Consider the following 13,933-nt stretch of genomic DNA (forward strand, 5'->3'; position numbering starts at 1 on the left):
GTTGTGACAATAACTCGGGAACCTCTAAACCACCAGGTTTTTCTAAACCAATGTGGAAAACGACGGCTCGTATTAGGGGAACATCATATATCCCTAGAAGATTAGGAAAAAGAACCAAGTCCGAAGAAGAAGAAACCAGTGATTCAGATTAGAGGGGTGTGAGTATGTTGGGTAATAAATGTATTGTAGTGTGCTTGTACTTTTATGTTCTATGTAAAAATTGCTTGTATTGTTTGTTATTACGAATCTAATCCTTGTCTATTTTACAGTATAAAAACAAAATGGACGTTAAGGGTAGACAACCGAATATTTTAGAAGACCTACCAGAGGATATGATTGAGGAAATCTTGTCTAGAGTCAGTCAGAATTCATCAGCAAATTTAGTTATGGCGAAATTAACTTGTTAAATATTTGAAAGACTTTCCAGAAATGACTTAGTTTATAAAAGGCTTTCCTTTGATAGGTGGGGTATATCACATTGGGGAGACTTTAAGTTACGCCGTGTTTTCTTTAAAGCGTTAAATGCGGGGAACCCAAATGCAATTTTACGCTACGGGTTAAGAACCTATTTTGACTCAACATATCCCAACATAGGATTTCGTGAATTAGAAAGAGCTTCTAACATCCAACATAAAGAAGCATGGTATGCTTACGGGTTAGTGATGTTCGCTTCTTACCAAAGTGAGAAAAAGAACATCGGATTGCAGATTTTAAATAAAACTTTCCCACAAGTGACGGATTCAGTAGTTGGGGTGAGAAACAAGATTTTTAGATTATTACGGGGCTGTTGGACATTACGAAACTCTCGTCCTTTTGACGACACTACAACATGCTGCCTAGCCAATGGTCATAACGGTTATTTTCCACAAGACCAAGGATGGGAAGTCGTCTTAGTAAAACCAGAATGCATGACTTGTTTCTGGACTTATGAATTACGTGTCTTTATTTCCTTTGCTGAACAACTTGCGTATTAACTAGATTTATCTTCAAAACTGTCGTGTATCATAGTGTACTATATTTCATGTTATATGTAATATAGCGAAGTTGTAAGTTTGAAGAATATTTGTATGCGATATATTATTATAATCAGTTTTTCATATGGAATTGTAGTAGTTGAATTGTATATTAGCTACTATGTATGAACTTAACAGGTAGGTAGTACCCGAATTTAAACTTATAAAACGGTAATATGAAGAAAAAGCTTTTATAAATGAGTTCATATTAGGCTACGAGATACTATTGACTACTCTTAATATTCTGTATGATTAACTTGTTTCATTTGACTATTTTGAAGGAAATGGCACCGACTACTCGACACACCTTGAATATGAGCGAAGAGGAATTTCGTTCCTTTCTTGCTTCAAACATGGCCGCAGTACAGGCCGCGCTACATACTAACAATAACTCTGAATCTAGCAATACAGCTAACGGCGCAAGAAATTGTGTAGGATGCTCCTACAAGGAATTCACTGCCTGCAAACCTTCAGAATTTGATGGGACCGAAGGACCAATCGGATTAAAACGGTGGACCGAGAAAGTTGAATCGGTGTTTTCCATAAGTAAGTGTGCTGAAGGAGACAAAGTGAAGTACACTACGCATACCTTCACAGGTATTGTGTTAACATGGTGGAATACCTATCTAGAGCAAGTGGGACAAGATGCTGCTTACGCGCTACCGTGGTCAGCATTCAAGCACTTGATGAACGAGAAGTACCGTCCCAGAACCGAGGTCAATAAGCTCAAGTTAGAACTTAGAGGGTTACGAAAACAGGGATTCGATATTACTTCGTACGAAAGACGATTCACAGAATTGTGCCTATTGTGTCCGAGAGCGTTCGAAGATGAGGAAGAGAAGATCGACGCGTTTGTGAAAGGGTTACCGGAGAGAATCCAAGAAGATATAAGTTCACACGAGCCTGCCTCCATACAAAAGGCATGTAGAATGGCTCACAAACTAGTGAACCAGATTGAGGGAAGAATTAAAGAACAGGCGGCCGAAGAGGCCAACGTGAAGCTAGTCAAAAGAAAGTGGGAGGAAAATGGTGATAAGAGTCACCAAAACAACAACAACTATCCCAACAATCGCAACATCAATCGCAACTACAACAACCGCAACAACAACAACAACAATCAGAAGCAGCTATGCCAAATGTGTGAAAAGTATCACTCGGGGTTCTGCACCAAATTTTGCAACAAGTGTAAAATAAATGGTCATAGCGTGGCGAAGTGTGAGGTCTACGGACCAGGGGTTAACAGAACGAAAGGAACAAATGGTGTCGGAACGAGTAATGGCGGAGCAAGTAGTGTCGGAGCAAGTTATGCCAATGTAGTTTGTTATAAATGTGGAAAACAGGGCCACATTATTAGAAATTGCCCAAACCAGGAGAACACGAATGGACAAGGCCGTGGAAGAGTTTTCAATATTAATGCGGCAGAGGCACAGGAAGACCCGGAGCTTGTTACGGGTACATTTCTTATTGACAATAAATCTGCTTACGTTTTATTTGATTCGGGTGCGGATAGAAGCTATATGAGTAGAGATTTTTGTGCTAAATTAAGTTGTCCATTGACGCCGTTGGATAGTAAATTTTTACTAGAATTAGCAAACGGTAAATTAATTTCAGCAGATTATATATGCCGGAATTGAGAAATTAAACTGGGTAGCGAAATATTTAAGATTGATTTGATACCAGTAGAGTTAGGGAGTTTTGATGTAATAGTTGGCATGGACTGGCTGAAGGAGATGAAAGCAGAGATCGTATGTTACAAAAATTCAATTCGCATTGTACGAGAAGAAGGAGAACCCTTAATGGTGTACGGAGAAAAGGGCAACACGAAGCTACATCTTATTAGTAATTTGAAGGCACAAAAACTAATAAGAAAAGGTTGCTATGCTGTTCTAGCACAGGTCGAGAAAGTACAAACTGAAGAAAAGAGCATCAATGATGTTCCCGTCGCAAAAGAATTTCCTGATGTATTTCCGAAAGAATTATCGGGACTACCTCCACATCGATCTGTTGAATTTCAAATAGATCTTGTACCATGAGCTGCACTAATAGCTCGTGCTCCTTACAGACTCGCACCCAGCGAGATGAAAGAACTGCAAAGCCAACTGCAAGAACTATTAGAACGTGGTTTCATTCGACCAAGCACATCACTATGGGGAGCTCCTGTTTTGTTTGTCAAGAAGAAGGATGGTACATTTAGGTTGTGTATTGACTACAGAGAGTTGAATAAACTTACCATCAAAAACCGTTATCCACTACCGAGAATTGACGACTTATTTGATCAACTACAAGATTCGTCACTTTATTCAAAAATCGATTTACGTTCTGGATATCATCAAATGCGAGTAAAGGAGGATGATATTCCAAAAACTGCTTTTAGGACGCGTTATGGTCATTACGAGTTTATGGTTATGCCGTTTAGATTGACTAACACACCAGCTGTGTTCATGAACCTTATGAACCGAGTGTGTGGGCCATATCTTGACAAGTTTGTCATTGTTTTCATCGATGACATACTTATTTACTCAAAGAATGATCAAGAGCACGAAGACCATTTGAGAAAAGTGCTAGAAGTATTGAGGAAAGAAAAAACTGTACGCTAAGTTTTCAAAGTGTGCATTTTGGTTGGAAGAAGTTCAATTCCTCGGTCACATAGTGAACAAAGAAGGTATCCAGGTAGACCCGGCAAAGATCGAAACCGTTGAAAAGTGGGAAACCCCAAAACCACCGAAGCATATACGTCAATTTTTAGGATTGGCTGGTTACTACAGAAGATTCATCCAAGATTTCTCCAAAATAGCAAAACCCTTGACTGCATTAACGCATAAAGGGAAGAAATTTGAATGGAAGGATGAACAAGAGAAGGCGTTTCAGTTATTGAAGAAAAAGCTAACTACGGCACCTATATTGTCATTGCCTGAAGGGAATGATGATTTTGTGATTTATTGTGACGCATCAAAGCAAGGTCTCGGTTGTGTATTAATGCAACGAACGAAGGAGATTGCTTATGCGTCTAGATAATTGAAGATTCACGAGCAAAATTATACAACTCACGATTTGGAATTGGGTGCTGTTGTTTTTGCATTAAAGACTTGGAGACATTATTTATATGGGGTCAAAAGTATTATATATACCGACCATAAAAGTCTCCAATATATATTTAATCAGAAGCAACTGAATATGAGACAACGCAGGTGGATTAAACTGTTGAATGATTATGATTTTGAGATTCGATACCACCCGGGGAAGGCGAATGTGGTAGCTGACGCTTTGAGTAGAAAGGACAGAGAACCTATACGGGTAAAAGCTATGAATATAATTATTCGTACTAACCTTACTACTCAAATAAAGGAGGCGCAACAGGGGGTTGTAAAAGAAGGAAAGTTGAAGAATGAGATACCCAAAGGATCAAGGAAACATCTTAATATTCGGGAAGACGGAACCCGATATAGGGCTGATAGAATTTGAGTACCAAGGTTTGGAGATGTGAGAGAAATGGTACTTAAGGAAGCACATAAAACCAGATATTCAATACATCCCGGAGAAGGGAAGATGTATAAAGATCTCAAGAAACACTTTTGGTGGCCGGGTATGAAAGTCGATATTGCTAAATATGTAGGAGAATGTTTGACGTGTTCTAAGGTCAAAGCTGAACATCAGAAACCATCAGGTCTATTACAACAACCTGAAATCCCGGAATGGAAATGGAAAAATATTACCATAGATTTCATTACTAAATTGCCAAGGACTGCAAGTGGTTATGATACTATTTGGGTAATAGTTGATCGTCTCACCAAGTCAGCACACTTCCTGCCAATGAGAGGAGATGACAAAATGGAGAAGTTGGCGCGATTGTATTTGAAGGAGGTTGTCTCCAGACATGGAATACCCGTCTCTATTATCTCTGATAGGGATGGTAGATTTGTTTCAAGGTTCTGGCAGACGTTGCAACAAGCATTGGGGACTCGTCTAGACATGAGTACTGCCTATCATCCACAAACTGATGGGCAGAGTGAAAGGACGATACAAACGCTTGAAGACATGCTACGAGCATGTGTTATTGATTTCGGAAACAGTTGGGATCGACACCTACCGTTAGCAGAATTTTCCTACAACAACAGTTATCATTCTAGTATTGAGATGGCGCCGTTTGAGGCACTTTATGGTAGAAAGTGCAGGTCTTCGATTTGTTGGAATGAAGTGGGGGATAGACAGATTACGGGTCCGAAGATAATACAAGAAACTACCGAGAAAATCATCCAAATTCAACAACGATTGAAAACCGCCCAGAGTCGACAAAAGAGCTACGCGGACAGTAAAAGAAAAGATATAGAGTTTGAAATTGGAGAAATGGTCATGCTTAAGGTTTCACCTTGGAAAGGCGTTGTTCGATTTGGTAAACGGGGGAAACTAAATCCAAGGTACATTGGGTCATTCAAGATTATAGATCGTGTCGGACCAGTAGCTTACCAACTGGAGCTACCTCAACAACTCGCGGCTGTACATAACACTTTCCACATCTCGAATTTGAAGAAATGTTTTGCTAAAGAAGATCTCACTATTTCATTGGACGAAATCCAAATCAATGAAAAACTTCAATTCATTGAAGAACCCGTCGAAATAATGGATCGTGAGGTTAAGGGACTTAAGCAAAACAAGATACCGATTGTTAAGGTTCGATGGAATGCTCGTAGAGGACCCGAGTTCACCCAGGAGCGTGAAAATCAAATGAAGAAGAAATACCAGCATCTATTTCCAGAAGATTCGTCAACACCTTCAACAGCTTAAAATTTCGGGACGAAATTTATTTAACGGGTAGGTACTGTAGTGACCCGAACTTTTCCATGTTTATATATATTAATTGAGATTGATATTTACATGACTAAATGTTTTCAACGTGGTAAGCAATTAAACTTGTTAAGACTTGATTAAATGAAATAAGTTTCATATAGACAATTGATCACCCAAGTTGACCGGCGATTCACGAACGTAACAAATTTGTAAAAACTACATGCTGTGGTATATATAGACATATATATATGGTTGATATGAGATTATGATGAGTAAGTATCGCACTAAGTATATTAACAATGTGTGATATACATAAGAAATGAGATTACTAAGTTAAGAAACTCGAAATGATATATATAACGATTATCGTTATGATAACGTCTACTAAATACATATGTATCATCTTAAGATATTGATACACTATATTTAACATGATAAAATGATATTTAAATATATCATTAAGTGTGTTAACAATGAACTACATATGTAAAAATAAGACTACTAACTCAAGAATTACGAAACGAGACTTATATGTAACGATTATCGTTGTAACGATATTTTAATGTATATATCATATTAAGAGATATTCATACATCATAATATCATGATAATATAATAATTTAACATCTCATTTGATATAATAAACATTGGGTTAACAACATTAATTGAGATCGTTAACTTAAAGGTTTCAAAACAACACTTACATGTAACGACTAACGAAGACTTAACGACTCCATTAGAATGTATATACATGTTGTGTTTTGATATGTATTCTTACACTTTTGAAAGACTTCAAGACATATATCAAAGTACTTCTACTTAACAAAAATGCTTACAATTACATCCTCGTTCAGTTTCATCAACAATTCTACTCGTATGCACCCGTATTCGTACTCGTACAATACACAGCTTTTAGATGTATGTACTATTGGTATATACACTCCAATGATCAGCTCTTAACAGCCCATTTGAGTCACCTAACACATATGGGAACCATCATTTGGCAACTAGCATGAAATATCTCATAAAATTACAAAAATATTAGTAATCATTCATGACTTATTTACATGAAAACAAAATTACATATCCTTTATATCTAATCCATATACCAACGACCAAAAACACCTACAAACACTTTCATTCTTCAATTTTCTTCATCTAATTAATCTCTCTCAAGTTCTATCTTCAAGTTCTAAGTGTTCTTCATAAATTCCATAAGTATAGTTTCATAAAAATCAAGAATACTTCCAAGTTTGCAAGTCTACTTCCAAGCTTTCTAATCCATTCCAAGTAATCATCTAAGATCAAGGAACCTTTGTTATTTATAGTAGGTTATCTTTCTAATTCAAAGTAATATTCATATTCAAACTTTGATTCAATTTCTACAACTATAACAATCTTATTTCGAGTGAAAATCTTACTTGAACTATTTTCGTGTCATGATTCTGCTTCAAGAACTTTCAAGCCATCCAAGGATCCTTTGAAGCTAGATCCATTTTTCTCATTTCCAGTAGTTTTATCCAGAAAACTTGAGGTAGTAATGATGTTCATAACATCATTCGATTCATACATATAAAGCTATCTTATTCGAAGGTTTAAACTTGTAATCACTAGAACATAGTTTAGTTAATTCTAAACTTGTTCGCAAACAAAAGTTAATCCTTCTAACTTGACTTTTAAAATCAACTAAACACATGTTCTATATCTATATGATATGCTAACTTAATGATTTAAAACCTGAAAACACGATGAACACCATAAAATCGGATATACGCCGTCGTAGTGAAACCGGGGGGCTGTTTTGGTTTGGATAATTAAAAACTATGATAAACTTTGATTTAAAAGTTGTTCTTCTGGGAAAATGATTTTTCATATAAACATGAAACTATATCCAAAAATCTTTGTTAAACTCAAAGTGAAAGTATGTTTTTCAAAATGGTCATCAAAATGTCGTTCTTTCGACGGAAATGACTACCTCTTTAGTAATTGACATGTAACTTAAAATATCCGAATATAAACCTATACTTTTTCTATTTGGATTCTTAAATTAGAGTTCAATATGAAACCATAGCAATTTGATTCACTCAAAACGGATTTAAAATGAAGAAGTTATGGGTAAAACAAGATTGGATATTTTTGATCTTTTTAGCTACGGGAAATGTTTAACAAATCTATACAAATCATATCCTAGCTAACTTATATTGTATTATACATGTATTCTAATATATTATGTAATCTTGGGATACCATAGACATGTATGCAAATGTTTTGACATATCATATCGACCCATGTATATATATTATTTGGAACAACCATAGACACTCTATATGCAGTAATGTTGGAGTTAGCTATACAGGGTTGAGGTTGATTCCAAAAATATATATACTTTGAGTTGTGATCTAGCCTGAGACATGTATACACTGGGTCGTGGATTGATTCAAGATAATATATATCGATTTATTTCTGTACATCTAACTGTGGACAACTAGTTGTAGGTTATTAACGAGGACAGCTGACTTAATACACTCAAATCTTTAAAACATAATAAAAATGGTTGTAATTATATTTTGAACATACTTTGATATATATGTACATATTTGTTATAGGTTAGTGAATCGACCAGTGGCCAAGTCTTACTTCCCGACGAAGTAAAAATCTGTGAAAGTGAGTTATAGTCCCACTTTAAAATCTAATATTTTTGGGATGAGAATACATGCAGGTTTTATAAATGATTTACAAAATAGACACAAGTACATGAAACTACATTCTATGGTTGAATTATCGAAATCGAATATGCCCCTTTTAATTAAGTCTGGCAATCTAAGAATTAGGGAACAGACACCTTAATTGACGCGAATCCTAAAGATATATCTATTGGGCCTAACAAACCCCATCCAAAGTACCGGATGCTTTAGTACTTCGAAATTTATATCATATCCGAAGGGTGTCCCGGAATGATGGGGATATTCTTATATATGCATCTTGTTAATGTCGGTTACCAGGTGTTCACCATATGATTGATTTTTATCTCTATGTATGGGATGTGTATTGAAATATGAAATCTTGTGGTCTATTGTTACGATTTGATATATATAGGTTAAACCTATAACTCACCAACATTTTTGTTGACGTTTAAAGCATGTTTATTGTCAGGTGAATACTAAGAGCTTCCGCTGTTGCATACTAAAATAAGGACAAGATTTGGAGTCCATGTTTGTATGATATTGTGTAAAAACTGCATTCAAGAAACATATGTCGATGTAATATATTTCTATTGTAAACCATTATGTAATGGTCATGTGTAAACAGTATATTTTAGATTATCATTATTTGATAATCTACGTAATGCTTTTAAAACCTTTATTAATAAAATAAAGGTTATGGTTGTTTTAAAAATGAATGCAGTCTTTGAAAAAACGTCTCATATAGAGGTCAAAACCTCGCAACGAAATCTATTAATATGGAACGTTTATAATCAATATGAACGGGACATTTCATATAGTGTATAGTGTATTTTAAATTCAAACTTCAATTAAACTGTTAGCATTCAACATTTACTCCTAAGGATGGCAAAATGACCCGTACCTGATGGGGAAACCCAAAACCCGTTATAATTGGGCTGGGTATGACCCGAGTCCGTCGGGTCATGGGCCGGGTATGGGGATATTAACAAAAAAAAATCCGGGTTCGGGTATAGTTTTGAATACAAACCCGTTTACCCGACCCGTATACCCGACCCGCATACCCGTATATCCGGCCCGAGAAATTTTAAAATTTTCTTATGTAAAATTTTAGTATTAGTATTATATTGTTAATGTATGAAACATTTCTCTTATTTGTTTTGAAAACGAGTATAATTTTATTCAATATAATCATATACAACAAGTTTTCGAGATGTGATATTTTATATAGTTTGTGTATTTGAGTATTTTATAAACTTTTCAATCAACTTTTTGTATGTGATATTTTATAATATTTTAAACATGAAGTAGTTAAGTTATTTTTCATTATTTTGATTTGGTAACTTATTGAAAAATAAATACAAAATGACTAATCGGGTATACCCGTTTACCCATGGGAAAACCCGAAACCCGATAGTATGTAAGTAAATGGGGACCCGGCGGGTTTCAGGCCGGGTTTGGGGCGGAGTTTCTTAATCGGTTCGGGTCCGGGGTTACCTAAACCCGACCCAAACCCAACCCGATGCCATCCCTATTACTCCATCAAAAATTATAATTAAATTTTATTTAAGAATAAAAACACGAGATCTATCATTTAACTATAACGGTTTATTGATAAATATACTGATCAACTAAGTAGACTTGTTTGATGAAAATAGCATGAAAAAGAAAAAGGAAATTTATGATTATGTGTGTACCGATTTGCCTACTTCTGAATTGATAAGAGCCTAACTTCCATTAAAAGATCACCGATCATCGACTCATCGAGAAACTGTCGAACGATTATGGTTAAATTGTGTATTGGAGCAATAAAATATGTTTTTTTTTAACCATCAATAAACAAACACCTCACAAAAATTAGTTCCTTATCGGCTTATCCATTACTCTTTAAGACTAACTAGTCCGGACCGGCCCGCGCATTGCGGCGTGGGCTTTCCGGCTGCGTATTCATATTTAACGTAGCGTTGTGTATTTACATAGGGGAACACGGCCCATGTGTTAAACGCCGTTTTAGATGTCGCTGTGTTAAGCGTTTTTTTAAAAAGTATCCGTTTCGAACGTAGTTAGTTTTGTTTTGTTCAATAAATTTTTTCGAGTGTAACGGTGCTGTCGGAAAAATTTAACTCGAGGCGAACAGAAAGATACGGGCTGTCGTTGTGTTTAGCGTTTTTTAAAAAGTGTCCGTTTCGAACGTGGTTAGTTTCGTTTTGTTCATAAAATTATTTCGCGTCTGATGCTGCAGTCGAAAAAATTTAACTCGTGGCGAGCGGGAAGGTACGGATTGTCGTTGTGTTTAGCGTTTTTTTAAAAATTGTCCGTTTCGCATATAGTCAGTCTCATTGGGTTCGTAAGATTTTTCCGAGTTGAACGGTGGTCTCGGAAAAAGTTAACTTGCACCGAGCGAGAAGATAGGACCCGTTATAAATTCAGGTGGAATTAATTTATTTTATTTTAATAAAATTATAATTTACATTTTTAACCCCTGAAAAAGTGTAAACTTGAAGGCTGTTTTGTAAATATAGCCGAAGTTGAGGGAACGTTTGTAATGTGAACACAAACTCAAAACGACAGATATAATCGAAACTACACACATCTTCATGACATTTAGTCTGTAAAGTATTAATAATATTAATATTAATAATAATATTAGCAAAATTCTTATAATACATATAAACAAATATATATAAATATACTTATGTTAATGATCTATGAATTTACTAGTTTAATAAATAAATCTACATTATAATATTATAGTCATTGACCCGTAAAATTAGGGGATGATTCTCACACACTGTTTTTTGATCCTCACACACCCTTTTACCCTATTATTAGGGAGGAGTTCAAGTAAATTGGTGTGTGAGGATAAAAAAATAGTGTGTGAGAATCATCCCCCGTAAAATTAATATATATATTGTTTGTTAAAAAATTTGAAGATATGAATTATAATATTAGACTCATTTTCACATGCTTGATAAAACATTAACATTATAATATCAGTCATTGATATGTGAATTAATATACTACATATATTGTTTATTGAAAAATTCAAAGATATTAATAATAATATTAGATACATTTTTACGGGTTGGATAAAAAAATGTACATTATAATATTATAGTCATTGACCCGTGAATTAATATAGATTGTTTGTTCAAAGTTTTGAAGATATAAATTAGTTTTACAAAATAAAAGTAAAAGAAATCGATACAAATTTACTCTAAAGGATGTAGTATAAGGATGAAATATGAGAGGGAAAATTATAGAGAGATTGAAAAAAAAGTAATATGAGTGAAAAGTTGATGATTTTAATATATTGAAATAAAATAGGTCGGGTAATTAGATTGTTACTAATATTAGGATGTATTAATAAAAGAGTTCAAAATATTTTAAAAAGTTCTTGATTCTTAATTTGTGCAAATCTAAATGAATCAATAAGTTTACATGATAATTAATTAAACTTTATAAAAGTTCTAAGAGAATAACGAAGATGTAAGCTTCTCTTATAAATTTTTAATTGAATAATAAATAAATTATTAATAATAACAAACAAATAACAAAGAAAATTGAAACTTTGTAAAATATATGAAATCACCATTTTTAATATAAAAATGACACATAACCAATCAAATGTATGAGAGCTTCACAAGTTATCAAAATGACATCATCAAACTCTCTTTTATTAAATTACACAGATAAATATAAAAATATGGGGTACATTTAATTAAAACCTATGATGCAAAGCATTTATAGTACAATTACGAGTTGTAGACCAAACATAAATTATAAAAAAAGTGAAAAGGCCAGAGCATAAAGTATAAGCACTTGACCAATTATAAGTTTGAAACAAACCTAACGAGCCACTAACAAAGACCACTAATAATATCAAAATGGAGCCGGAGCGGGTTCCGTTAGACCCGTCGGATGATCCGTGAACTTAGGCAGCCAACAAGGTAAGTAATGGTACGTTTGCATAAACGAACAATACCTTCTTTTTGCATTGAATGTTGCACATTCGGTTAGTGATCTCTGCCCGGGTAGCCCGGGTATGCAGTTCTTGGTCACATCAAGCAGCCCGTTTATCATCAAACTTCTACAAATCGGGCCAACTTGAATGAAATAGTTATCCGATAACGATAAGTTAACCAGATTAGGAATGGCACAAACCACCTCTGGCACCATACCGTACAACAAGTTCCCTGCAAAGTTGATCACCTCTGCTTTTTGTAAACACCCTAATGAAAACGGTATTGGACCCGTTAAGAGGTTGTTTCCAGCGTCAAAAACCACGGTTTCATTCAAGAAACCGAGTTCGTATGGAAGACAACCACTTAACTGATTGTTTAGTAGTAAAACTTCGGATAAACCCGATAAGTATTTCGCGATAGAATGAGGGATTGGGCCGTAGAATTTGTTGTTTGCTAAGGTAAGGTAGAGAATATGGGAGTTACCCAAAATTTCGGCTAGTTTTTGTATAAAATTGTTGTTGTTTACAAACAAAATGTCTAGGCCTTTTGTGAAGAGTTGAGGTGGGATTGAACCCGTAAAAAGATTAAACCGGATATCAAGAAATGATAAGGAGTTCATTCCGAGTATGGAATTTGGAAACGGGCCGGAAAATAAGTTGTTACTTATGTCGAGTTCGTATAGGTAAGGAAGATTAGCTATGTTTGATGATATGGTGCCCGAAAAGAAATTTGAGTTGGCGTGGAAAAGTGCGAGGTCGGGTAACTTGTCGAGGAAGCCATTGAGACTTGGGGCGGTAAGTTGGAACCCATTGAAGTCAATGGAAGCAATCGTGATGGCGGATATGTTATCCGGCGGGTTGTCACAATAAAACCCTTTGTAACTGCATATATCTGACCCCACCCAAGATCCGGTGATGTTGAGGGGGTCGGATGTGATGGTGTTTTTGAATGTTTTTACTAACGGGTAGATAAGCGCGAGTCTTTCATCGATAAAAACTAGTCCGTCTAGTTCATCTTTGATTGCTTTCAGCGGGTTTCCATCAACGATGGATGTTATTCCGCCGATACTTTCGTTAACATGGCATAAGATGATGAGGACGAGGTTGAAGATGAAAATGATCATTTGCAATTTGTTGGTGAAATTGATCTCTTGGTGCTCTTATGTATGAATGTGCAAAATGTGATCAATTTATATTGAGTAGCCATTACATACTATTATACTACTCTTATAACAAAGGACCACTAATATGCATGGGCAAAATCGTAATTTCAGTTTTATCCGAATGTCGTTTTGAGTTTGCGTTCAAACTACACCCGGCCCCTCAAATTCGGCTTCATATACAAAACGACCCCCAACTTTCTACTTTTTAGGGGTAAAAAGCGTAAATATATAATTTTAAAAAAAACAAAAGAAAATGATTCCACCCGTATTTTTAACGGGCCCTATCTTCTCGCTCGGTCCAAGTTAAATTTTTCCGAGACCACCGTT

At 35.2% G+C, this 13,933-nt stretch overlaps 1 protein-coding gene across 1 annotated transcript; it reads right to left on the reverse strand.

The window, feature by feature from the left end:
• Positions 1-12,141: 12,141 nt before the first annotated feature.
• LOC139858047 (uncharacterized protein At4g06744) lies at positions 12,142-13,608 on the reverse strand. The gene has a single exon (XM_071846899.1). It carries the CDS (start codon positions 13,565-13,567, stop codon positions 12,362-12,364), a length of 1,206 nt encoding a protein of 401 aa, XP_071703000.1. The 5' UTR covers positions 13,568-13,608; the 3' UTR covers positions 12,142-12,361.
• Positions 13,609-13,933: the final 325 nt, after the last annotated feature.

Source organism: Rutidosis leptorrhynchoides, chromosome 7 (assembly GCF_046630445.1).
Source record: "Rutidosis leptorrhynchoides isolate AG116_Rl617_1_P2 chromosome 7, CSIRO_AGI_Rlap_v1, whole genome shotgun sequence".
Lineage (NCBI taxonomy): Eukaryota > Viridiplantae > Streptophyta > Magnoliopsida > Asterales > Asteraceae > Rutidosis > Rutidosis leptorrhynchoides.

Bases quoted from the DNA above. Each gene is read 5' to 3' on its own strand.
- LOC139858047 (XM_071846899.1), bottom strand. From the start codon at position 13,567: ATGATCATTTTCATCTTCAACCTCGTCCTCATCATCTTATGCCATGTT.